The sequence below is a fragment of the Ambystoma mexicanum genome, chromosome 4p (assembly GCF_040938575.1).
Source record: "Ambystoma mexicanum isolate Mex_15411 chromosome 4p, UKY_AmexF1_1, whole genome shotgun sequence".
Classification (NCBI taxonomy): domain Eukaryota; kingdom Metazoa; phylum Chordata; class Amphibia; order Caudata; family Ambystomatidae; genus Ambystoma; species Ambystoma mexicanum.
The window spans coordinates 1100434617-1100461427 of NC_090927.1; the positions used below are offsets into that span (position 1 = coordinate 1100434617).

General features: G+C 44.4%; 1 protein-coding gene across 3 annotated transcripts in view; it reads left to right on the forward strand.

The window, feature by feature from the left end:
- MED23 (mediator complex subunit 23) overlaps window positions 1–26811 on the forward strand; it is a 1372437-nt gene that overhangs the window by 237637 nt on the left and 1107989 nt on the right. For all 3 annotated transcript variants that reach the window (XM_069606687.1, XM_069606688.1, XM_069606689.1), the window contains 2 exons: window positions 10161–10361; window positions 11307–11450. In XM_069606687.1, the coding sequence (XP_069462788.1) occupies window positions 10161–10361; window positions 11307–11450 (345 nt within the window). The remainder of the gene's footprint in view (window positions 1–10160; window positions 10362–11306; window positions 11451–26811) is intronic.

Below are 26811 nucleotides of genomic sequence, written 5' to 3' on the forward strand. Positions count from 1 at the left end.
ACAGTTCCCAAGGGTAGAAAGGATCTTTGGATCCCTTTTACATTTTATTAGGTGAGACCAGCACCCCCCTACCTTATGTGGAGTGCTGGGAGATACTGAGTATACCCTTTCTCATTTTAAATGTAACATTTGTTACAAGGACAAACTTACCTTTAATGGCTGTTGGCAGTGAACCTTTTTATTAATACGGTGCACCTTTACCACGGGCTGTTTGCAACTGTAATTGAATATTGCAACCCAAGATCCAGCTCCCCTAGAATAACTGTTACCCTGAATCAGAGTTTATAGGTTTTTACTGTTCCTAGAATAATTGGTTCCACTATTCAGAAAAGTATACTGTCCAGTTGCCTTACTATGTGATTTCTTGCGGAGCATCACGGTACAACTGTTCGGGCCTACTACCCTTGGATTACTGTAAGTAATCCAAAAGTAACATTTGGTTTTGACTTCCCTACAACTACTGTTGGGTATTCAAATTAGGTTATATTCTTTGGTCTGTGCACCTTCAAGCATAGTGTTGTGTTTTTATAAATGTGGTTATATATAATGTGATAGTACTTATTCCCTGCCAAGATTGATCTGGGCATACTTGTATTTAAATGACCAATTTATTTTTACAATACATAGTGTCTGTGTTTATTTGGACCATATGTGTATTTACAATTTCTTTGTACTGATTCTACAGCCCTCTCTCCCTCCTAAAATAAGCCTGGCGGCTCTGTCTATAGTACCATGAACTCAGGTGGTACTGCCTTATACTAAGAGTGGAGTCTTGTACTGTTTGTTGAATAGTTTTACTAAGCAGACTTCAGAAAAACAGCCCTAACAGTCCCGAACTCTGACGCGTGTACCTTTTGGTGAAGAATTCCTGCCTCTGGAGGCCCACACGGATGCCTGCAAAGTTTCAGCCGGATTCGATCTTCGGAAGGCGATGCACTCGATAATGGTTAAGGTACCCCAAGTATTGGTTTTCTGTGGCCCGGGAAAGTCGAAGGATGTCGAGAGTGGGTGGGGTGGTGCTTCTGCAGTCTTGGAAGATGGTGCTGGCGTCTCTGCTAGTCTGCTGCTTCGGATTCTTTGTTCCAGTGGTCGACTCTGTAGTCCAAAAAACCTCACCTTATATCCACACCTATAGACAACGGACGGTGACGTTTCAAGCTTCTCCCTCCCCTCCTGCCTTTTCAGACACACTGGAGCTTGGGCGGGCTTCAGGGCTGAAGCCCGCCAAAGTCAAAACTCACAAAGGAATATCTACTCTAAAGGATAGAAGAAAAGCCCAGAAGGAACTGACAAACGAAAAATGGCAAAAAAATAAGACCGGGGCCATTTTGTGAAAATGGTCACCCATGGGTGTTGTACTGCAGCTGAGAAAACAGCCTGCTAGTAACCTGCACAAAAGGTAGTAAAAAGTAAACCCTGCCACCAGCCATTTAAGTTAAGTCAGTGTAACAAAAAGTTACATGAGGAGTGGGAGAAGGAGTTACAATTTAACCCCCCAGCATGCCAAATAACATGGTGTGTGCTGGACCCGCAAAGAGGAGGGTACGTAAGATCCTGCATGATCTTACTACTCTTGGGAACTGTAGTTCTCACAAGAGAATGTATTTAAACATTAAAGAGAAGTCCAAGGTCCTGCGTGTCACCAAAGTAAAAAAGCAAATGCCTGTGTTCACATATGGAGGTTATAAAACTCCATAAAACAGTAAGAAATAAAAATCCCAGTCTGAGAAAAAGAATAAGGGAGTGGAAAAATGTATGTTCCACTCACTCAGGAGTTTAAAATTGAAAAAAGTCCAGAGTCCAGCAAAAGTGCTGGGGGTCTCTCTGGTTAAAAGGAATTTACACAAAATAGAACATTCTCCCTAACAAACCCACCAGAGGTACACTGGGTTACTATATGGTTAATCTCCTTGCACGCTTGGTGAAGCCATAACTAAATCTCAGCTGCCACCAGCCTACTCTTTAAAACCAGTGTGGGGTTATATAATCTCTGTAGGGCCAAAATGGAGTGGTTAAAAAGCACTTCTGTCCTAGGAGCCACGTTTAGTACTAAAAGACTATATACTCAAAAAGGGTTGCAGTGACAGGTGGACTTCACTAGAAGTCAGATATCTTAAAAACAAAAGGTCAAAAAAGCAAAGTTTAGGGGTCCCATAAAATAGACAACAAAAACCTCAACAAATTGAATTCTGAACTACAAAGGCAGAGCTTAAAGAACATGCAGTAAAAAATAGAAGTGTAAAAAAAGGTATCTGTGCAACCAGCCTGTCTAGGATTCCCTGAACTGAAAAATGCCCAAAAAAAAAAAAGCAAGGGAAACCAGGTTTCCCTGCTCTACTTTCCATAAGGAATGTAACAGTGTCCTACAGTAAATATCAGTTGGGTACAGGATCCCTCTGCACTGATGGCTATAAGGACTAACCAGTGTGCCCAAAATAAAAAGTTCAGAGAGTGAGGTCAATACGACATTAAACACAAAAGGATCATGCAAACGGTCAGCAGATTAGTTGGGAGTTCCTATTTAATGAGATGGGAAAGCTACGAAGAGAAACCTCTTTATATAATTGGTTATTTATTACGTGCTTAATACTCATAGGTTTCTAAGCGCGGACCCAGGGATTGAATCTTTGTTGCTCTGCGTCGTCTTGCTTCCAAGTCGAACATGTTGCCCCTGAGCTATACTCCTGCGACCCTGAGCTATCCTCCAGGTTTCCTAATGGTATGTGGCTAGTAAGTTTTCCACTCTTTCAAGCAGTTTACAATTCAATATTTTTCGTGTTCACATACTTTAAGGTTTCTCTGCATCTGTTGAGATGTGTTAGGCAAGATTGTATGCAGTACCCTTTGGGTGCACTACAACAACCCTGACCTGGCAATAGAAACCCAACCTTTGGTATAAGCTTGGACTACACAGTTTGGTAGCATGTTGAGCAGCCAGGCTTATCTCAAGTGGGGCCAATGTGAGCTGTAGGGGAGTTACACAGAGATTCACAGTGACAAGTATTTAAACTCTTACACACAAGGTTTCTTGATAAAACAATGCATTGATACAGTTATTCTTAAGTAGGTAAGTACTTTCAATTCAACCCCCAATGCAAAGTCAGTTAACGCTTTCCTGGAAGAAAGGCAAAACACATAAGCATAAGAGAGAAGGCATTCAGGGAGCCTAAGTCAACCAATGTTAAGTTAGCAAAAGTCAAGATGAACTGAAGCCCTTCTTGCAGGTGAGTAGAAAGTATTTTCTAATTTTTAAAAAGTCTTGGTAGAATAGAAGAAAATCAAAGTAGGGCCACAAGCTGATTAGGCTTGTGAAGTAAAGAAGCTGACGGCAACTCTACACATGCAACCAAGCAAGTCTCCAACGAGGACAAGTGGCTACACAACAAGAGGTAAGTTCTCTTAGACTTTGCAGTACCTTTAGGTTGAAGAAAAAGTGCAACAGATAACTTCTGTTCCTGTGCAGCTCTGCAGATCTCGCTGTTCCTGGGCCTCAGTCGTGGGGACAAGAGGGGGAGGACTTCTGGGGGGACTCCTGCACTGCGATGGGACGGTCACCGCTCGCAACCGGCAAACTTCAAACAAGTGACTATTCGGTGCTTCAGCTCCTCGCGTCTACCGCAAATAGCAACACAACGGTTCCTTGCTGTTGAGATGGGCTTTCCTTGCTTCCGGGGTCCATCACCCTGTTGAGGGGGCTCAGGCTCGGTCAGTCCTGCTTCCTGGGAGTCCGGAGGATCTTCCTGGAGCTCATGGCCAGCTTAAAAGCAACGCTCACAAACTGGTGTTTCTCTGACCGGCTATCCAGTTCCAGCAGCGACTGCAGTGGATACTTGACCAGTTTTGAGAGGATCTCCAGGTAGCTTACTTCGGAGTTGATTGGTCCCACCAACTCAAAGGGAGAAGTCAGTTGTCCTTGCAGGAGCTTCTCTTTCGAAACGAATTTGGAGTTTCAGCACAGCAGCAGGGCTTCACCGGGCAAACCAATGGTCCAAGATTGGCAGCAAGCGTCCTCTTCAAATTCTTCTTCGGATTCCTTCGTCCAGTGGTCGGCTCTGCCTTCCAAGCCAAAAAGCCTAGCTTTTTATGCAGTTTGCTCCCATTCATTCCAGCCTAGCTGTCAGTCAGCCAGCTGCCCAATCACCTAAGAATGCATTCCTGTCTCCTAGGAGACTAAGCACAGAGAGTTTCGGGCACTTCCCTCACTTCCTGCCCCGCCAGACATACTGGAGCCAGAGGCGGGCTTCACTTGTGAATCCCGCCAAAGACAAAACGAATATGGGGACCAAACCTGGTTTGGCACACAGAGTAAATCTCAAGAAGGACCTTTCCACCAAGAAAGGGCGGAAAAAGAAGACTGGGGCCATTTTGACAAAATGGGCACCCATGGGTGCCTTGCTGCGAACGCAGCCCGCGGTAAAAACACACAATGGTAGTAAAAAGTAAACCACTGCCACCAGCAATTAATTGTAGAAAGGGCAACTTAAAAATGCTACATGAGAAACTAGACGAAGGGGATACTAAGTAACCCCTCCAGCACCCTATGTTAAGATAGTGTGTGCTGGGTCAAAATGTAAGCAAAGTCAATTTCACTTAACTGCTCTTGGAAACAGTATTTAAACATTTGGGAAATCTAAGAGACGTCCCTGTGTCACTGCACTGAAGGTGCTTTTTGTCACAATGTAAAGATGATGCGTATGGAGTTTGTTAAAAAGTCCAAATCACAGAAAAATGCATGAGAGAGTGGGGAAAAAGTCCAGCAAAAGAGCTGGGGGTCTCTAAGGTAGAAGGGAATTAGCACATTTCTGAGAATTCTCCCTAACACCTTGTTACCATTAGGACTACAGGTGTAAGCAAAACCAACCTTTGATATATGTCTGTACTACAGTTGTTGGTAGCTAGCTGAGCAGCCAGGCTTATCTCAAGAGGGAATGTGAGCAGTAAAAGGATGTTACACAGAGGTCTTACAATCACAGTGGTTCAAGTAGACGCTTACACTCAAGGGTTCTTGGTAAACAACTTATTGATTTAGAAGGAGGTAACTTAATATCATACACAAATACACTTCAATAACAAACCAATAAGTTTCTGAGTAAATTAGGCTCCCCTGAAATAGGAGAAAAATGGCATTTCAGTCACTTTAAATTGGAGTAAAAAGGCACAAGTTAATAAAATAGATCACAGATACTTTCTTAGGCAGTGCAAATAGTTTCAGTTCACTAGAGGACTCAATGCAGTTCAATAGGCCTAGGCCAAAGTCAATGGGCTAGTGTCTTGGATCGGAAAGAGTAGTTCTTGTAATAAACGGTAAAGTCTTTGCCAAAGTTCTCAGAAGTTGTTTGTATGAAAAAGAATCATATGTTGGGTCAGAAGCTTATTAGGACTGCAAGTTGGGAAAGTTTCACCAACTTTCACTGCGAGAGGCAAGTTCTCTCAATCGGGTTGGCACAGTACCTTAGTATGAAGAAAAGATGCAGCTGAAGACGTTGGTTCCTGGCAGTTCCTGCAGATCTTGCTGTTACTGAGCCTCAGTCGTGGGGACAAGAGGGAGGACGTCGGGACTCATGCACTGCACGGGGACTGGTCAAACAAGCTGGCAAAATGGAAGATCTTCGGTTCGAGTAGCTGTCATCAAGCACAAAAGGTGGTTTCCTTCCCTCTGGTTAATCCTAACCAGCTCCGAGAATGGTAAGCAGGTGGCTTATGAGTTGATTGGTCCCACCAACTCAAAGGAAGAAGTCATCCTTGAAGGGGCTTCTCTGTCGAGATGAACTTGGCAATTCGGACCTGCAGCAGGGCTTCACTGGGCAAACCAATGGTCCAGGAGTTGCAGGAGGCCTCCTCTTCCAGCTCGTCTTCGGTTCTTTCCTTCCAGGGGTTCGACTCTGCTTTCCAGTCCAAGAGACTCACCTTTGAAACAGTTTTCTCCCTTTCATTGCAGCCTATTTGTCACTCAACCAGTAATCAGGCAGCCAATCACGCCAGAGTGCATTTGGGTCTCCTAGGAGACTAAGCACAGGGAGTTTCGGGCACCTCCCTCACTTCCTGCCCACCCCAGACACTCAGGCACCAGAGGCGGTCTTGAGTCCTAATGCCCGCCAAAGGCATACGAACAAAGGGACCAAACCTGGTTTGGCGCGCAGAGACGAACACTAGAAGGACCTTTCCAAAAAGAAACGGCGAAAAAGAAGACCGGGACCAGTTTAACCAAAGGGGCTTAAGGCGTCATCTTGAAAAACATGGCTCCTGCGATTTTTAGCTACCCGTGTTCGTGGTCGGGAAAAATCATGGTAGTTCGTTGTAAAACCACTGCCACCAGCCATTTCTGTAGGAAAGGGTAGCATTTGACTGCTAGGTGAGTTTCTAGACACAGGGGATACTAGGTAACCCCTCCATCACTCTATTGTAAGATGGGTGTGCTGGGTCTAGGAATTTAAAGACTAGTAAAGTCAATTTAACTTTCCATTCTCTGGAAAACAGTAGTCCATCCCAGAGAAGGTATTTAAACCTTTTGGAAGTCTAAAAAGACATCCCTGTGTCACTGCACTGATGGTGCTGTGTAACAAACATGAAAAGATGATGCTTATGGAGTTACCTAAAACTCCATATTTAAAGAACACAAGAGGAAAAACACAAAATTAAAAGTTCAAAGTCCCAAAGTTTAACAAAAGAGCTGGAGGGCTCTAAGGTAGAGTGGAATTGGCACATTTATGAGAATTCTTCCTAACACACCTACAGTCCCCCTACCTGCATTTTTGGATACCTGCTGTCTGCACTTATCCTTGCACTTGCCACTTGCTGGCCGCACTTCTTATTACTGTTTTGATCCCATGTACAGCACTGCCCTCCTCCCCTTTCCCTTGTCACTTTTCCTCTCCCCTGCATTTGCGCGATTTCAATGTCACTTGGCCTAGTAAGATCGTTGTCTCTGTCCTCCCTCTGTTACCCCTTCTGTGCCTCGTCGCGCCATCAAACACTTGGGTATAGGCACGTTACAAATGCCATATCATATATACATAGTCGATGCCATTGGTTGTCATGCTGAACTCTGAATTATAGCGAACTGCTCAGAAAAGGGTAGCAGATCGCTCTGTTAATTAACTGGCTATAATATAAACGGGTGAAGAGGAAAATTAAGTATTTGTGTATATATATTGCAAATAAAAAGTAGGTCTTCCTATAAGACTAATTTTCCTGCATGATTCGACTCGATTAGAGTGGCTCTGGAAGGAGGAGAAAGTTGGCTGTCTATTGGTTTGGGAGACTGAATGTGGTAAAAATGAACGTCCTTCACAGAATGCTTTCACTGTACATTTTTCAGCCTCTACCAGTGCCTCTTCTCATGAGGGATTTGGCAAGACTGAAGTGACCAAATGCAGTTTCTATGAAGAGGCACGAACCTGAGAAGGGCACAATTTAATGTAGGAAAATAAAGAACTCTCGTGTCCGAATGGACTAAGGGCTTTCCAGCTTTTTGACTTTTATAATGGAAAAGTATATCTTGGCCAGATGGAAACAGTTATGGCTTTTAACAAAAGTCAATTATTTGATGTTCTGCAGAAGGAAATTAGTTCTAAGTGACCCATATCTAAAGGGGAGTGGGAGCCGAATGATCAAAAATATCAACATGAATGGTACATTTTAAATATCATTTTTGCGTTGGATATATTTTAGATTGCATTAGGAAACTGAATGCAAACGATATTTGTAATTTGTTCCATTTCAATAAAAACTTGTTTGACAAAAATAAACCAGGAAGAATACCTCAAACATAATTGTTCCTCATAATTAAGCCCACCTCGGTCATTCTAGAAATGGTCCAAACTTGTGCATCATTTCAAGGGCATTCCTTGAAAGGAGGATTTGGGAGCAAACTGCTTGGATACTTTTGTTACCTTCATTTTTCTCTAAAGTTAGGTACTATTGCAAAGTAGACATGGACTTTTTAGCGCAGAACACATTTCCTGGGCCCTAAAAAATTGATACTTTTCATATGAGATTTCGGATACCCAACAGTCAATCGTGTGCACAATGTGCTAAATGGCTGCTGCTCGACTCATTTTTTTATGATGCCTAGGGCCTCATTACAAGTGTGGCGGTCCGCTAAACTCACCGGCACCCTTGTTTCTGGACCGCCACACTAAGTCTGTCTGCCAGGTCCATTGCGCCAAGCAGGACTGACCCTGCCGGGTGCATCAGCCATGGTAGGCAAAGCCGTCGAGTCCCCAGTCCCATGCAGACCTATGGGACTCCATGGGAATGGGGACTTACAGAATCTGGTGCCTGACTTCCTGACTTGTAATGTCCCGGTGGCACCAGGAAGTCGGGCACCGGATTCGGTGTTACGGAGTTGGCAGCAACCCATCAGTGACACCAGCGGGTTACCGCCAACCTCTTATTGAGGCCCCTAGTCTGGGAAACGCACTATTAAGTTAATTCTGATTATTATTCTTATGTTGTTGTGCAAATTCACAGGAAGAATGTTTTTCCTTCTACGGTCTTGCCTATTATAACTTGTGGGAATGGTCAACCCTATTGTTTGTATTAATAAAATAGGTGGTGCTTATAAACTAGACGCATCGTTTTCAGGGATGCTCTGATGTGGTGCCAGGTTCACTCTTGGTGTGAGATGTCATGTCTGCATGATCTGATTTCTTCACAGCATTTCTTTCTTGTTGTATTGATTATGCACATCACGTTAGTACTAGTACTTGCTACCGGTTGTTGCCAGTTCCCTTTGGAACAGTTGCCTAGGATTGCTACATATCTTTTTTCCTGTTAGACCTTCAGAGTCCCCCGTAAATAATTTCTTCTGAAAAAATCTGATTCCCCGTCCTCCTTGCCAGGCTGTTGGACAATGCTCACAGACTCAGGACTAGTGAATTTCAAGCCCTGCTCACCTTAGTTTTGCATGTTGGATTTGGACTACGTCCATAGTGTTGTCTGTCGCGTTTTGCTACATATTCATCCGTGGCATCTAGATGAAGATGTGTGTTCCCTGCTGGTGGTGTGGATGTTGGTCTTTTGAAGTCTGTTGTGCGGTAAATGTGTGCCTGTGGGGTTTTGCGAAGAAAAGGTGAACCAGCATTTGGACTTCCCTCTTTTACAGCATGATTCAAGAAAGTGCCCCTTTCTGTTGTCTTTAGCTGTTCAAGTGTGAGGATGCTGTTCATCTTGTCTTTTTACCCCCTTCATTTTTTTAAAACACGGATGATATCCCTTTTTCTTGGCAAAGACAAACAACAAGCATACGCTAGCATTACAAATTAAAGCTCATTCTTTACTGACAATGTTCTTATTAATGGTTTCTGATTTTGTTTCTTAAGACCTACAGAAACAATCCAGAAATTGGAATGTAAGGGTGGTTATCTATTGGTATTATTAGTGTGTTTAGGCTCACTAAAATGTTACATTTTTGCCTCTAGAAAGGGAAACTGCCGGCTTCATTCTTGGGTGCTTGAGAGCTCATTTACCCATATTTGTATTTGTTTAGTATTTCACACGACTGCACCCTATGAAAGCTGCATCAGGATGAGTGGAACTCTTGACTTGGCATGCACATTGTATTAGCATTTTCCTGTATCAGTCTGGTTATCCTCTGCACGCTTCCCACCTCAATTGAAAAATTAACTTGTCTCAAAAAACACAATTTTCCTTGTGTGGTGTGCACAGTGCGCTAAATTGAGTTTCAAGCCATTTATTAATGGGCCTTCTCCATCTGTACCTCCATTCAGAACTTGACCTTCCTCTTTAACATACTATACATGGCCACTTTCAGCACTGGGCTGATTCATGTATTCATTGTTGACATCCTACAACTGATCATTGGCAAATCCCAATTAACATTCTCATGTTCTCTTTCCAGTAATCTTTAGTGTCCATCTGGAGAAATTGGGTAATGCTTCTGTATTGATGAAGCTGCAGTAGTACCTCTTTGTAGCTGTCTGAAAATGTCCTTTTCCCCATTCATTTGTTTTTACGTTTGCCAAACATGTTAGGCTTTCCTTACATTCAGAATGGTGCAGCTCTGATGGATGCCATTTCTTGGACTCCTAGAGTTCAGATTTCATTTCATGCTTTTCTGCTTTCTGTGTTAAGATGCCTCTGGGCGACAAGCCTGCTGCAAAACGTTTGGAATACTGTATCTGATCTCTGCCTTACAGCACAAGCAGCGCTGCCCTGTGCTGGAGGACCAGCTGGTTGATCTGGTAGTCTATGCCATGGAACGCTCGGAGACCGAGGAGAAATTTGATGACGGGGGCACCAGCCAGCTGCTCTGGCAGCACCTATCCAGCCAGCTCATTTTCTTTGTGCTCTTTCAGTTTGCCAGCTTCCCACACATGGTCCTGTCACTTCACCAAAAGGTATAAGTTGCATGCCGTGCTCGTCCATTCTGCCAAACCAATGAATGACATCTCTAAGTTACTGTGAAGCGGTGGATGGAGTCTTGCATACTTTTGACCAGACTGAGGAGCATACAGTTGTAAGCTGTGTGTGCTAAGCAATGCTTTTACATTCACTGTTTCCAGAACACTAGGATGTATTACAACAGTTATACACGGTCCATACGTATGGACTTTTTTTTTCCCCCAAAAGCAAACGTTTGGACATGTTTTTGTTTTTTTTTGTTTTCCAGCAATGAGTCAAAATTGCAACTCTAGGCTGGTTTAAGTAGACAATTCAGCATGGTGTTTTATCTTAGTGCAGATCATCCCTACCTGAGTGAACCCACTACAACATTTTATGGCACACGCTATACATTGGCAATTGTCTTTTTTTTGACTATCCGATGAATTAACGTTTTCCTCTACCCTTTTCCTTGGTTAAATATGTAATTGAGGGGAACTGTTTAACTTATTTAAAGCAACGCAGGGCGTATGATGCCATTCTTGTGAATTATGCTTTTTGCAGCGCAGCTGCTTGGGCAATAACAATAGTTCAACATGTTTTTTAGACGAACCCCCCTTTGTTCAAGCCAGCCATTTAATATGAGGGTACTTGCAATAGAAGAAGAGTAGCAGGCGATCTTGCCCCAATGCAGGCAACCACCTCAGCCCAGATTAAAACGTATTGACTAGAGACAATTTACAGAAAGATTAACATGTGGTAAAAGACGGAACCCATGCACACAATGGTTGAATTGTGCTGTTCTTCCACCGAATCCATCACACATTCTGCTCTCTTCTATGAGCTTGTGGAGTTGAGCTAACTTCCGATTAAAGAATCTCTAAAGAGAAGGCCGGCAAGATAATATTTTTGAAGCTATGCATTGTGGGTGTGTGCATGCACTTAAACGTGTTTTTTTCCAGTTGGCAGGGCGAGGCCTCATCAAAGGCAGGGATCACCTGATGTGGGTTCTGCTACAGTTCATCTCAGGCAGCATCCAGAAGAATGCACTGGCTGACTTCCTTCCTGTTATGAAGCTATTTGACCTTTTGTATCCAGAGAAAGAAGTAAGCCTTCAATTGTCTTCTGGTATAAAAGTAAACAAAATCTGTGAAAATCTTACAATGGAAAGTGTTATTTGCCTGGAAACACAACATCCGTATTTGTGCAAGGTTCACTGTTGTATTCTATTGCATGGACTCATTTTGGACTTGAGATTTATCTGAACATTTTTTTGCATTTGAAAGACATTAATTTGAATATTTGCTACTCTTGCTAGTTACTTTTTTATATTTTAGCTGGTCTTTATAGTATCTACACATCCTTTGCCTCCCTTCTTTCCGACTTTTAGGCTGGAAGTCACAAACGTTCACTCAGTGAGTCCCCTGTCATTTTTGCTTTTCCTCTCATGGGTCCCCACTCCCCACTTAGGGCCTCATACTGGATGTAAGCTATTGTAGGCATCCATGGAAGTCAGTGAGACTTCCAGTTTAGGGTGCCACAAAGGTACCAATAGTCTATTTCCCTAAGCAGATTTGCATGCTCTGCTCCTTGTCTAAAATCTAACAGACGGCAGGACATTTGTGTTGCCGTTTTTTGAAGGGTGCATGCTGAAGCAGCAGTTTTGCAATCAGGGAACAAAATATTATTCCCTGCACGTTGCATTTAAAATGGCGACCTGAATATAGAAGTCTAATGATAATCTGGAACAAGGCTTTTTTTTCTTGGTGCATGGCAACATGTGTATTCTAAATCTAGGCATGACCTCCCAGAGACTCTAGGTTGGAAACTCAGGCCTCCCATGACCGGATCTGGGCGGAAGCTTGAATGGGTGTTTAGGATTCACGCCTAGAATCTACAACCTGTGTTTGTCTGTGCAGAAGCTAGGCAAGGTTTTCATTCTGATTAGATGATTGTTTAGAGTTCTGCCAAATGATTCAGTGGCACATCTGCCCACAAGATCCCTATAGGAACAGATGGCTCTGCCCCATATGTTTGTCATTTGATGAGACTCGTCCTAAAGCAGCTGGAAGTACGCCTCGCTAAGGCAAGAACAAGGTGCTGCTCCCACACTGCACACCCTGACTGTGGAGTGCTCCTGGAACCGGCACGCTCCAGACCTCACTCCCGGACCCGAGGTAACCACACTGGTGCTTACTTACCTGGACACAATGGGCCAGTGGTGGCTGGGGAGTGGGAGAGGGGTATGTAAATGTATGCATCTGGTTTGCAGCAGCGTCTTAGCGCAGTGAGGGAGCCCAAACCAATCAAGTGACGTTCAGGGGAGTTCTCCCCCTCCCCCTAAACTGTTTATATAATGGTAAAAATTGTGTTTTTTACAGTACTTTCGTGAAAAATTGGGTAAAATGCCATACAGTTTTCAATCAATTTTGTATGGTAGCACGTGAAATAAAATGTAAGTCAACAGTGCACAGGGCCATTTTCCAAAACATTTTATGATGCCTTTGCCCACAACATAAGCCGGTATATAAAACGTTTTCGTGCTGGCTGTTTTCTTACATGCTGCACCAAAATATTCCAGTATTACCATATAAATATACCCAGCCAGTAAAAAATGCCATGCCGAAGAAAGTATACCCAGACTGGACCTATCAATATATGCCAGTGTACTACATAATCCCACTTAAATTAGCTTTTACCCTTGATGCAAAAGTACTAAAATGCGATGACACACAAAGACTAGCTATAATTGATGGCTCCAGTCTAGCTATATAGTCTAACTACATAATAACACTTATCATATTTGCTTTATCCTTGATGCCAAATAGAAAATGTCATGCCAGAGTCTCGGGCGAGTGGCAGCGGCACCCCCACCCATAGTGACGGGCTGCCATTGCAGTGGGCATAGTCCAGTTGCTCATAATAGGGCTCCTGTTCCCATCGAAATAGCACTTGCAGCAACGTGTGTGTGACACGCCACAACACATGCAGTGCACCTGCAGTAGGCAGTACCTAAATCCTATGACTGCTCATGCATCATGTTACTTTTTCCAGAACTGGTGGGCCTTGAGTCTCCGCGGAGGCTGTAATCTGGGCTACCGGAGAAGCTGCACTGAATTTCCAGCACCTGGTTCATCTCTCCTGTGTTCAGCAACATAGTTCATTGACTTCATCTAGGGTCCTTGCTTCACCTCCTTGGCCAGAGGCCGCTGCCTGCACACCTTGCATCTTCACACTGGACCTTGACAGCTTTTTTAACCTTTTTGTGGCGACATTATTACATGGAACCCTCATTAGAGGCTTTCCACTGTGCTTTGTTTCATCTGACAACTTTAAAAAAATGTATACGTATTTTTTTTTAAAATATGAAAACCTAAAAAGTGTGCCACCTGAAAACTGCGATTTGTGTTGACTTTGCTTCTAGTTTGACAGCTCCGTTTACCTAGAACTTCAAGCTTTTCCATTAATTTCATGCCATTGATTAATGTTGGGTTTTGCCCGCGTTCGCAAAACCCCATCTAAAAATACTGCGAACTAAACTCTAAAGTGCGTTCCTGAACTTTTATGATTTATGCAGATGTCACTGCCCTTCATAACTCTTTAAAAGACTACTCTTCTGTTGCTAAAGCTATATAAAGAGTATATTCTAATACATATTCTATTTGGATAGTTTTTTTTTTTTTCTGCCAACCTAGTTGGTCGTTTAGCAATATAAACTCTTACGGGCTCTGCATAAAGATTATTTCCAATTCCTACCGTCGTCCAATCACTTCGTCAACTTTCGCCGACTGCTTCGTGGGTTTCCTGCCGCAGGCGACATCTTCATCTGCTTGGCTACTGTTCATCTGCTCGACGACGGTCGACCGCGTGGCCTCGGCCATATGGCCAGGCCCTTACAGTAGGGAGAGTGGGGCGCTAGGTTTTGTTCCTCGCTGAGAATGTATTTCCTTCACCCCTTTTTCTTTTCTTGGTCTGGCTGCTGCTCCCCTATGCTATGGAGAGGACTCCCTTTAAATTCTCCCCGTCGTGTAACGGCATGTTTCCTTGGAAGGACACACATCGCGAATGCAATCGGTGTCTTCCTCGCGACCACAACGAGTGCTCATGCAAGGCCTGTAAGCTCTTCGACCGAAGACGTTTAAAGACAGGCAGATTAAACGGTGGGTGGCCTATGCTATGCAGGCCAAAGACCTTTCACCCGTTGGTGCCGTCACTTCGGACGACAAGGAATCTGTCGGCAGCCATGGCTCTAATTTGGAAGCCATCAACCTCTCAGCGGAGCCTGCGTGCTCCCAGATGCCCGTCCCCGATAGACAGGCCACCGGCGCTGTTATGGGGAAGTCGCACCCCGGTGGCAAGGGCAGCCACGTACCACATGTACAAAAGCACAACCCCTAAGGCCTCTTCAACAGAGTCGTTGAAGTGTTCAATGCCCACAGGTCCGTCGAATGTTTCAGCGGCCCCTGCCTAACCTTGCTGTTCGACACCCTCCATACAACCGCTTGCGCGGCTTGCGACTCTGCACTCTTCTGGATTGCTGGATTGGGCGTTCCCTCTACAAAAAATCTGTCGCCGACCGGCCATCCAAAAATGCACAAGCGCCGAAGGACCATGGACGTTACCGACCGCGACTGCACCTTCAGGCTCGTTGAAACCCTCTATACAGCCGCCGAAACGTTGCAAAAGCCTTTCGGAGATCATTTTGGCGGCCAAGGAGTACGAGGGCACCCCCCCTCGTCGAGAGGTCTATTCTGAAGCCCCTCAGCCCCTATCTAAGGCCTTATTTGGAAAGTATCCCACTTTTGAGGAACCCTTTCCTCCTGCTGACCATTCAGCCTCTTCCCTATGGACTAGGGAAAGATGTGAGCAATACATGGACAAAATGTTCCAGGTCATTGACTTTTCAGACTGGTATATTATACCCAAGAAGCCTAGGGAAGTGGACTCTTGCCCCATCCCCTCCAAATTGCAGAGACTCCCCACCTCTGCACAGGGACACCAGGAAGGCAGCTTGCAGGTCGCCTAGGACCCAAACCAGGAGGAGTCATGAAGAGGGTAAGCCTTTTGATCAGGACCCATCTGATTAGGCCCCACTGAGACCAGACTGAGGATCAGGGCCCTTGGCTTACACTGACACATACTGTCGACCCAGACGATATCTGTCTCGATCCCCCTACAACCTCTCCACAAGGAGAGTTGTCACCTGTGGGCGACCAGATGTTGTTCAATTCCATTTTAAAAAGAGCAGCCGACCATTTTAAAATTGCAACGCACGAAACCGCTCCAGACTCAGACTTTGTGGATGATATCCTCAAGGAGAAGGCTCCAACTAGCCAAGCTATCCCTTCACTGAATTCTATAAAGAAGCATGTGGCCCTTCTTTGTTACCCCCCCCTCACTCGCGTAGTTGACACCCAGGTGGAGAAATAATTTCGCCCATTGCCCTCAGACCCCCTCTACATCAGGGGTCATGCCACACCCAACTCCTTAGTCGTTACGACCACTCGGAAAAGGTCAGTGGTACCTCCTGTCCTCAGTAGAATCCCCTACGGACAAAGACTGTAAGAAGCTTTACGCCCTGGGCAAGCAGGTCACCGCCTCTGCAGCCTAGTCCACAAGGATTGCAAATAACAGCATGCTACTGGCAAGTTACAGTGCTGTCCAGTGGGGCCTAGTGCAGGATGGTCTTCAGGACGTTCCAGAGCTCACCCGATTACGCCTGCTGGCGGTCGTGGCTGAAGGCAGACCAGTAACCCAAAACGTACTGAAGGACACTCTGGCCTCGGCTGAGACCGCTGGACGCACCCTCGCACAGGGTACCCCGCTTAAGACATGCCTGGATAAAAAATTCTGGGTTCAGACCCGAGACTCGGGCCTCTCTAATTAATAAGTGAGTGGAGGATCAAAACTTTTCGGGAAGGCGGTTGACGATGCCCTAGAGACGGCAAAGAAAGAACACGAGACCTTGAAATCACTTAGCCAGATCACGGCTAAGCCCTTTCACCAGTGTGGAGGCTCCAACTCACGCTGGTACTTTCATGGCCAATCCTTCTCCCGCGCGCCCCAGGGGCAATATGGCTCCGGAAATAATTCATGGTTCTCCGGTCAAGGATCCTCTGCTAACTTCCAATACCAACAAAGAGTCTCTCGGACGGGCAAGGGTAGAGGCAGAAACTCTACCCCTAGAGGTTCCCTGGCCTCCACCTCAAAGTGACTCGCTGGTTCAGGCCCCCTCCCATGCTTCCCTGGTTGGGGTTGCTTGCCTTCTTTCATCCACGCCTGGGAGGGGATCACTTCAGATCAGTGGGTACTTAAGACCGTCGCCCACGGGTATTTGTATCGAGTTTCTCCGACCACCTCGCTACCACCCACCGAGAATCGGATGCCTGTTGCCAGAACACCTGCGTATCCTGCTGGAAAAAGTTCAGGTCCTGCTGGAAAAGGGCACATCAAAGTCGTCCCCCTTCTCCAGGTAAACAAGGGTATTTATTTAGTGTACTTCCTTTTACCCAGAAAGGATCTAACCATGCGCCCTGTTTTAGACCTGCACCCTGCGAACAAGTTTGTCAGACCTCAAAAGTTCAGGATGACAGCACTTCAGGAGGTAATCCCACTGCTACAACGGGGGATTACACAGCCACATTGAACATGAAAGATGCATACTTTCATATTTCAAGGTTGCCAGCGCACGAAAAAAGTACCTCTGGCTCATGATAGAGGACACCCACTATCAGTTCAAGGTTCTCCCCTTCGGCATTGCCTCAGCCCCAAGGGTGTTCATGAAGGTGCCGGCGCTAGTAGCGGCTCACCTACGCAGGCAGTCCATCCCAGTTAATTCTTACCTCGACGATTGGCTCATAACAGTGGATTCATATGGAACATGCCAAACAAATACCCAGAGAACGGTAGATCATCTCTTCAACCTAGGATTCTCTATCGGCGAGAAAAAATCCAGTCTAACCCCCAGCCAAGTCAAACAGTTTCTGGGGGCTCTAATTCGGACAGAAGACGGACTCGTCTTCCCCTCCAACAAGAGGGTCCAAAACATGCTGTTCCAGATCCCTCACTATGTAGCCAGTCACCAAGTAACCGTACACAAAGCCATGCGATTGATGGGGATGATGGCTTCCTGCATCTACCTAGTTCTGCATGCTCGCCTGCGCATGTGCCCCATGCAAGAGTCGCTCCCGAAACATTGGTATCAGGCCAGCGGCCAATGGGACGATCTAGTGGTTGTATTGGCAGCCCTCGTTCAGTCTCTGCAGTGGTGGTCAAGGGAAAACCTTCTGCAGGGGAAAACCTTCACCACCCCCACAGTAGAAGCCACTCTCACCACGGATGCATTGCCAACGGGTTCGGGAGCTCACCTCCTTCAACAGACAGCACACGGCGCAGCATCCAATCACATCTACCTTTTGGAACTACTAGCAGTGTTCAAGGCCCTAAAGGCGTTCCAATTGCACCTCCAGGGGAAAACAGTTCTAGTCCTCACGGACAGTACTACAGCCGTGTACTACTTAAACAAACAAGGTGGCACTCACACACATTCGCACAAGTGCTTTCGCAAAGTGTTTTCGCTCGCTGTCTGGCTGAGAATCTCGCTTCAGACCTTTGGATTTTTCTAATAGAAAGGAACCAGTACGTCGAACACGTCATGTGACCACGACCGAAGGAGCCAAGCTGAGCAATAGGCTGGGTATGAAAGCCGGCCTTTGGGCCAATAGACTGCGATAGATTGCAGTAATATAGAAGACACTAAAACTGGTCTATACCGGAAAACACAAAAGCACAGCGCACGCGCATTCGCACGCGCGCAGTCGCACAAGTGCTTTCGCAAAGTGTTTTTGCTCGCTGTCTGGCTGTCTAGCGGTCGTACGGGAGGAAGAAGCTAACCCCCTATACTGTGTGTGTGTGTGTGTGTTTTTTTTGTAGTAATGGGCCCAAAAAATGTACTTTAAAAACTGGAATGCTGCCAGTTAAATCAATACAGCCGTTGGCAACAGAACAAGAAAAAACGCCTCAAGTAAGTGTATTTAACTTGCGTGCTAAAAATCTATCATCTGCTGCAAGACACACTGGTTTACTAGCGCGTCGTTCTTTATCACTTACATCTGACATACAAATGTTTTGCACAAATGAGTCTAAAGAGAAAATCTGGCAAGCCTGCGCCGGATTTAGCAACAGAGAAATTAACCAGCATAACTAACCAAGTGTCTAATATAAACACTATCGAAGCTGCCGAAGTGAATGAGTTAACCTTAGGGAAGGATAATTTGCATGTACGAACCACAAATGATTTGAGATTGTTCTCGTTATCGGGAGAAGTAACGGATACCACACTGATTACTGCCTGCACAGTAGATGAAACACATTTAATCGCGGCGAAACAGCCGTTAATACCAGACATCTCCTTACTTCCCTTGAACCCAATTGGCTGCACTGTAGCGGTGCAAAGGAAATTAAGACAAGCCCATGAACAATTAACATTAGCATGAGAAATGGATGAGGACGCACTGGATTTTATGGATTTATCCAGCAAATCCAGTCCGCGCTCTCAAGAGATCCAATACATTTGTTCAAACTCTGGAGATTTAATGCAATTGCAAGAAGATATTAGTTGTAACATCACCACTGAACATCAAGAACACATATCGTCTATTAAAATAGTAGCTCAGGAAGAACCGATAAGAGAAGGCATGCTAGGTGAAGATCAATGCACTTGTATAAATGAGTCACTCTCTTTCATTCCTCCAACACCAAGACAAACCAGATTTCAAGAATTAGTGCAAGAGTTGGGTGGGGAAACAAATTAACTGCAGCGCAACCCCTATGGCGAAATAGTAACCTGCAGGAGCTGGGGAAACTTGAACCATGGCCGCGATGGGTGAGGGCAGAAATCCTGAAGGTTGGAGATGTCCTCAGAAATGGGAAATTGGCCTCATTCGAGGACATGCAGTGCAAATTCCATTTGGCCACAACTGAACGATATCATTTCACGCAACTGACCCATGCCCTCCAGACCCATATACCCATAGATGATGCGATCCCCAACTTTACACCGATAGAACGCAATATGATCCCCGCGCACATCCCCAACAAATGCACATCTATTCTTTATAATGCCATCACATCCTTCGCCACCCCCGAGTTATCAAGATTAAAAACCAGGTGCGAAAGAGAAGTGGGTGGAATAGATCCAGAGGACTGGATCCAGGTCCTAATGCATCTGCAAGAGGTGGCCAGGCTGGTCAGGCTGGTGCAACTCAAAATCCTTCATAGAGTATACTACCCCCGGACCGTCTTGTAGGGTTGGAAAAGGGCAACAAACCCGAACGGTCTCCGCTGTGGGGAGGAGGAAGGCACCTTCTTCCATATCCTGTGGTCATGCTCCCGGATCCGCACCTACTGGAATGCTTGTTGCACGGAATTGTCCAGGGTGCTCACCCGCCCCAATGAGCTTGATCCGAGAGCTCTAATTCTGGGGGTGCCCGACACATCACCATTGTTTGATACTCAAATGTCGTGACTTGCCAGGTGCCCAATATGTGTTAAACAGAGCGAGTATACTAAACATCTGCTCAGAAATTCCACTACTAAAGAATTTGATAACGGACATCGATCTAGTGGAGTTCAATAACAGTCACAATTTAGATGAAGCTAAAATATATGTTCGATCAGGGTTGGTTGCTAACATATTATGGCAAGCTAAATTAGACTTGTTTAATCTGGGTTTTATTTTAACCCAAAACAATCCAGTGTTGATATCGCAAATAGAAAAACCAATAATGAGAATCTACAAACCAATCCAAAGAACGGAAATGGAACAAGTAAGCCAATATGCAAACCAAATCACAGATATGCAATCCTATAGAGGTAGGTCATAACAAGTGGTGACCAACGAGAATACGAGTATGGTCTTTTGGAATACAAGCGGCTATAAGCATTTTATCAATTCATGGGAATCTGAACTTTACACCCATGATATCATTTCACTTCAGGAAACCTGGTTGATGAGAGCCCCAGTATGGGACTCTCATACTATTGCAATTACGCCCGCTACAAAACAACTACTAGGGCGCCCAAAAGATGGTCTTCTGATAGCAGTTAAAAAAGCTGCAGGTATAAAATGTGTACTGTATCCATCACCATCACTGTGCTTTCAAATAGTGAAGGTAACTAAGGGTACAATAACATTTGCCATCATTAATGTTTATTGGAGCAAACAATCAGTACCAGCAGAAATGTTTTTTGAAAATATACTTTTAATACTAGATATGTTACTCCTGGACTCCGAGATTATACATACTATAATCATGGGAGATCTAAATTTGCATCTCATCACGAATACCAATTCAGAATTCACATGTGATGAAATAAAATGGTCTTCCATAATAAGAGATTTCATAATGCTAAATGGCACAATAGAGAGTGATGTACCTGCACAATTCACTTGGAATAGAGGTTATCAAAAATCCATTTTGGACTATATATGTGTAAACTCTGGTTTTATAAAGAATGTAACTTCATTAGAAATTAGACCATCAGAACAAAGTGACCATAGTATTCTACATTTGCCCTGTATGATGCCAACAAGCACCCAGAGTATTCAACGAACTGACCATTGTACAAATTTGATAGTAAATAATGGGGGTAATTGTCTACACTGGAATCGATGTAAATTGGATCAGTATATATCTGACATTGACAAGACCCTCTGATCCCCTTCATTGAATGGCAGAGAATGTTCTGTCCAACTAATGCAGATATTCAAAGAACACAAATTGCGTGATCAGAGCATCAAGTATGAGCACTGCCAGCCTTTTGATTACGCCTTAAAACATTGGAAAGCTGTACTAAAAAATGATTTGCGGATGTTAAACTGGCAAGTAAACAGATAAAAAAGCAAAGAAAAAACAACTAAGGAGGGCCTACAAGGTCTGGCTGAAAGATCGCAAATATCTTTGGCATCAACAAGACAGCGAAGCGATGCTCAACAAATTTTGGCTAAATCTACTAGTGGCATATGGGCTTGTCTCAATGCCATATCCAAAAATCAGAGCGCAGTACAAATTAATGCCATTCCCAAAGAAGAATTGGAAAAATATTTCAGAGGATTATACATCTCTCCTTTTGAAAAATTTGAATGGCATACATCATTAATAAACAGATCTCATTCATTTCATATTGAAATTGGAGATATTATGCCCTGCATTAATAACTTGAGCCATTCTCGAGCAATGGGACCCGATGGCCTGCACAACGGTATGATGAAGAAGCATCCACAGGAATGGGCAGGTATATTGTATCGAATTTTCAAACATGCCTTCGTAGTGGGTCATATCACGAAATCATGGAAACAGTCACCAATTGTCCCGATATTTAAGGAAGGTAGTAGAACTGATCCGAAGTCGGACCGACCAATTGCGTTATTGGACTGCCCGGGGAAAATATTTGCACGATTAGTTCTTGGACAGTTCAATGCATGGCTCAATGCAAATAATCAGCGAGATCCATTTCAGACGGGATTTATACCCGAACTTGGGACAGGAGTCAACATTATTACCATAAATAGTGTACTGTATAAAATGAGGCAACATGGTCAACCACTATACACTGCATTTATAGATTTCCGGATGGCGTTTGATGCCATACCACGAGAACTCTTATACAAAAAACTAATGGATAAGGGATGCCCATGGCACATACTAAAATGGGTGATTGGATTATATTCAAATACCTTCATCCAGGTTAAATTATTTGCGGATGTTTTATTAACAGACTCGGTTGAAACTGCTTGTGGTTTGAAGCAGGGCTGCTTGTTGGCATCAGCCATGTTTAATTTCTTTATTGCTGACATCAATGAGTGTTTTTCTAATGTCAAACCAGACTCTCCGAAAATTGATGGAACACATGTAAAATGCCTCCTCTATGCGGATGATATGGCGCTCTTCTCAAAAACACCAAATGGGTTAAGAGCGTTACTTGGTGCACTGGATTGCTATACTCAGAAAAATTACATGTCGATTAATGTTGCAAAAACCAAAATAATTCAATTTGGTAATATTAAACAGCGTAATACAAAACATAAGTGGCCACTGCAGAAAATATTTCTGACATCTGAACCTGCATACGTATATCTGGGCACATTGATATCTAACAAGCCAGGCAGAGTAGCACTAGATCTACACATCAAACATAAATTGCAAACAGCAATCTCGCAAGCTCGTGTGATTAGTGCTAAATTTTGTACATTTTCGGCTTTCCCTATTTTGATATACTATAAACAGAAAGTTAACCAGTAATTACATATGGATCAGAAACATTACCGGAAAGATTATATAATTACTGGGCAAAAATGGAAGGAGAATACTGCAAACATACCCTCAACCTTCCAAAGTCAGAACCTATATGCCTAATAAGACATGAGTTAGGCCTAATATTGCATGCCGTTCATAAATGGAAAATATGTTCCTTCTATCGGAAATGTATTCTACTAGAATCCAAAAATGCATTATTCCATGTACTGGCAAATTACCTACTGAAATCAACAGACGTATTTCCGTCATTATGGCGAAGGAAAGCAGAGAAAATTATTGTTAATGCAGATATCACACTCAAATTGTTATTGGAGAATCCAGATAAAGCAAAAATAGGCATTTGGAAGGCTGAGTGGATACAAACTAGATAGGCATGCTGCAAATATCAAGTTTATGAATAACCCATTTGCAATGAAATGTTATGGCATGGCTTAAACATATTTGATGCAGTTTCCCAGTTCGCATCAGCGGGGTGATTATTTACGTTTTCGCCTGAATTTATGGCCCACAGAGGAGTTATTGTGTTCACGTAAATTAATTCCAACAAGTGATTTGAAATGTCGATTTTGTAAACTTGTGCCTGAAACAACAAAACATCAATGCACAGAATGTGTCATCATATATCATTTGAGAGTGATACATTTTAAACATTTGTTTGAGGATTATAAAGATCTCAACGTAGATCGATTCTGGGAAATTTTGTTTCATACAACGATGCAAAGAGTTAGATATGCAATTCTCAACTTTTCATATAGTTTGAAGCTAAAGACTGCATGCATTTATTAGTCAAAATGATGATTTTTTATTGTTCATATTGCTGCACATTGATTTTATTTTGTTGATATTTTATTCTTGCTTGGCTTTATATTTATTTGTTAAAGGATTTCTTGATTGTTTATTTAAAGAATTTTGTTTTTATATATATATTATGTATCTTTTGTTGAACAGTCAAGATTTATATTGATTAAAACAACAATAAAGTAAAAAAAAAAAAAAAAACAAGGTGGCACTCACTCTTTAGGGCTGTCCAAACTGTTGCAAAACATTTGGATGTGGGCTCTCAAACGCAAAATGTTCTCCTTTGACAACATGTTCCAGGGGAACTCAATTTTGTGGCAGACATACTTAGCAGAGACTTCCCCCTACCCGTAGTGCACGAGTGGCGGCTACGGGAGGACATTCTACTCTGCGTCTTTGCAGAATGGGGCTTCCCAGAGCTCGACTTGTTCCCAACTCTGGAGAACTCCCAGTACTCAGATTACGCCTCCAGGTACTCACAGAACCGCTCCAATGGGAACTGTCTTTCGATAGCCTGGTGCTTGAAATGTGTCTATTCTCCACTCCCTCACCCCGATTCCCCTGCTCAACAGGCTAGTGCACAAGATGCACCAGAAACCAGTCACAGCGATCCTGGTGGCCCCGCCAACCTTGGTTCTCTCATCTCATGGCAATTTACTTAGAACTACCTTAGTGACCTGTATTGTTCAGCACTGTCCTGTACTCCCTCTTTGTTGCCTTGGTGTTTTTGTGTACCCTGATGCCTGCGAGCTCTGGCGTATTATAAACAAATAAATAAAATAAAATTAAAATAAATGTCAGTCTCCCATCCCAGAAAGCTGTCGTGCCCGTACAACATGCTGTCGCCGGATCAGGGAGAGACACTACACCCATGCCCTCAAACTCTCAATTTAGCAGCCTGGCTCCTGAGGTCATAGTTTGGGCACCTTTAGCTCCCTCAGAGATGCATGGACATACTCGGACAGGCACAGAAACCTACCACCAGTTATTACTACTCCAGCAAATGGCAGCACTTGGTTATCTGGTGTAATTTCAAGGGCGTCAATCCTATTGATTCCTCACCTAAAGCTGTCGTCCTTTACCTAACCCAATTGTTGGATTCAGGACTGGTTTTCAATTCTCTTAAAGTCCACTTATCCCCGCTTTCGGCATACAGCATGTCCTAGAGCAAGTTCTCATGGTTGAAAGTTCCTGTAATTAAAGCCTTTATGGAGGGGTAAAAAGACTTCATCCCCCTATTTCCAACCCATTTCCGGGTGGGACCTGAATGTTACTCTTACCAGACTAATGGGACCTCCCTTTGAACCCATGCACAAGGCTAGCCTCAAAGCACTCATCTACAAGACCGCCTTTCTGGTGGCTATCACCTCTATAGGGAGAGTTAGTGAACTGCAGGCCCCTTCAGTTCATGACCCATTCGTCACGATTCACAAAGACAAGGTGGTTTTGCTCACACACGCTCGCTTTGCGCCCAAAGTTATCTCAAAAGTTCCATGTGAAGCAGTCCATAGAACTACCCACCTTTTCCAGAACACCACTAACGTGGCGGAAAGAAGCCTCCACACACGGGATGCAAGGAGAGTGATTATCTACTATCTGGAAAAGACAACACCACTTAGGAAAACAACCCAGCTGTTCTTCTCAGTGACCGTTGTAGAGAAGGCGACCCTGTCTCTAAATCAGCTATTTCTAAGTGTATCATAAACTGCATCACAATGTGTCTCTCTCTTGCCAAGAGGGATCTACCCTTCACGCCTAGAGCACACTCTACTCGGGGCACAGGGGCTACCATAGCATTCATTGCAAATGTTCCTCTAGATTTCCTTTGCAAAGCAGCAACCTGGAGTTCTGTACATACCTTTACACAACACTACCACCTGGATACACACTCCTAGGTCTGATTCTCTCAGGTGGGACAAGCAGTGCTAAGACATCTCTTTGCTACTGTTCCTTCACACATCCCACCACCATATCTAGGTACTGCTTGCTAGTCTATGCACAGCATGTGATTCTAAGCAGATTCACAAGTATCAGAAGACATGCATTACTCACCGTAATAGCGTTTCTGATGATTGTATCTGCTTAGATTCACATGCGTCCACCCTTCCTCCCCTCACGGAGTAGAAGAAACATTGTTCTCGACGGAAAAGCCTGGCCCGAGACACAATGTGGGGAGACGGTAAGGGCACAGATGGACTAAGGGAGGACAGGAGCGAAAGATTGTAACATTCTAGGGATATATTGCACAGCGCAGACAGCGTTACCCCATACACAAAAAGGCTCAGAACTCCCAAGGCGAAGGAGGGGAGAATTGGCGAGCGTGTTCACCGCCACTAAAGACACAGGGAGACAAGATGGAAAGGCAGGACTGACGCAATGCCCATTACTAGAGAAGGGAGGGGGCAACCTCAATACATACCATGGCAACAGATTGACCAGGATAACTTGAGGTGTAAATTACTTTCGTTGACCTTGGCAGCTGGGAAATGTATATATAAGAGAGATTGACAGCAGGGATGTCCTTGGCGGTGGGTGACATGAAAAGCCTACTTTCGGCCATTCTCGTGGAGGTTGCGGTCGATGTATGGAAAGGACCCGCTAGCCAGGTGTAACTGCACAGAATACGGTGCACAATGGTTTGCCAATTAACAACTGCCGAGCGGCCATGTGGCATGCTCTAAGGGTGCAGTACCCAGACACTTTCGACATCAGCACGATCATGGCATGTAAAATGGGGGAAGACGAAGACCCCTTTCAGTATATTGAGGCTACTCAAGCGAAATGGAGACTTGAGACGCGTGAACCGTGGGATATAACAATATTACCCTTTTGGGGTAAGACCAAGCCTGATTTGCATATGGTTTTTCCCCTTCTGTAATGGCTTGGCAGGAGAAGAACGATGGTCTGGAGGGTTGCCCAGAGCAATGCCAGAGGTCAAGATTTATTCTAAACCTTCCAGCCGTCAACTCTTTTGTTTTGCTATTGTCACCCTGAGTAGGAAGTGTATGCCCAGACCTGGGTCCCTTGCCTGCTGAGCCTAGAGACCTAAGCTACTCCTCACTGATGATGCCCAACAAGGCTGAAACATGTCTGGGGATGCTTGTGGTCTCGTGCAAAAGGTATGTGACCTAGCAGTTCGGGCTGGACTACCCCTTTGGGAGTGGGACCAAGTCTGAGAAGAACGATGGTCTGGAGGGTTGCCCAGACCAATGCCATAGGTCAAGATTTATTCTAAACCTTCCAGCCATCAACTCGTTTGTTTTACAATGCATACGCAGTACAGACTGCCACCCGCGGGAGGAGGTTTCTTCGGGCGGGGTGACATGAACCACGGGTTTAGAGCCAGAGGGGG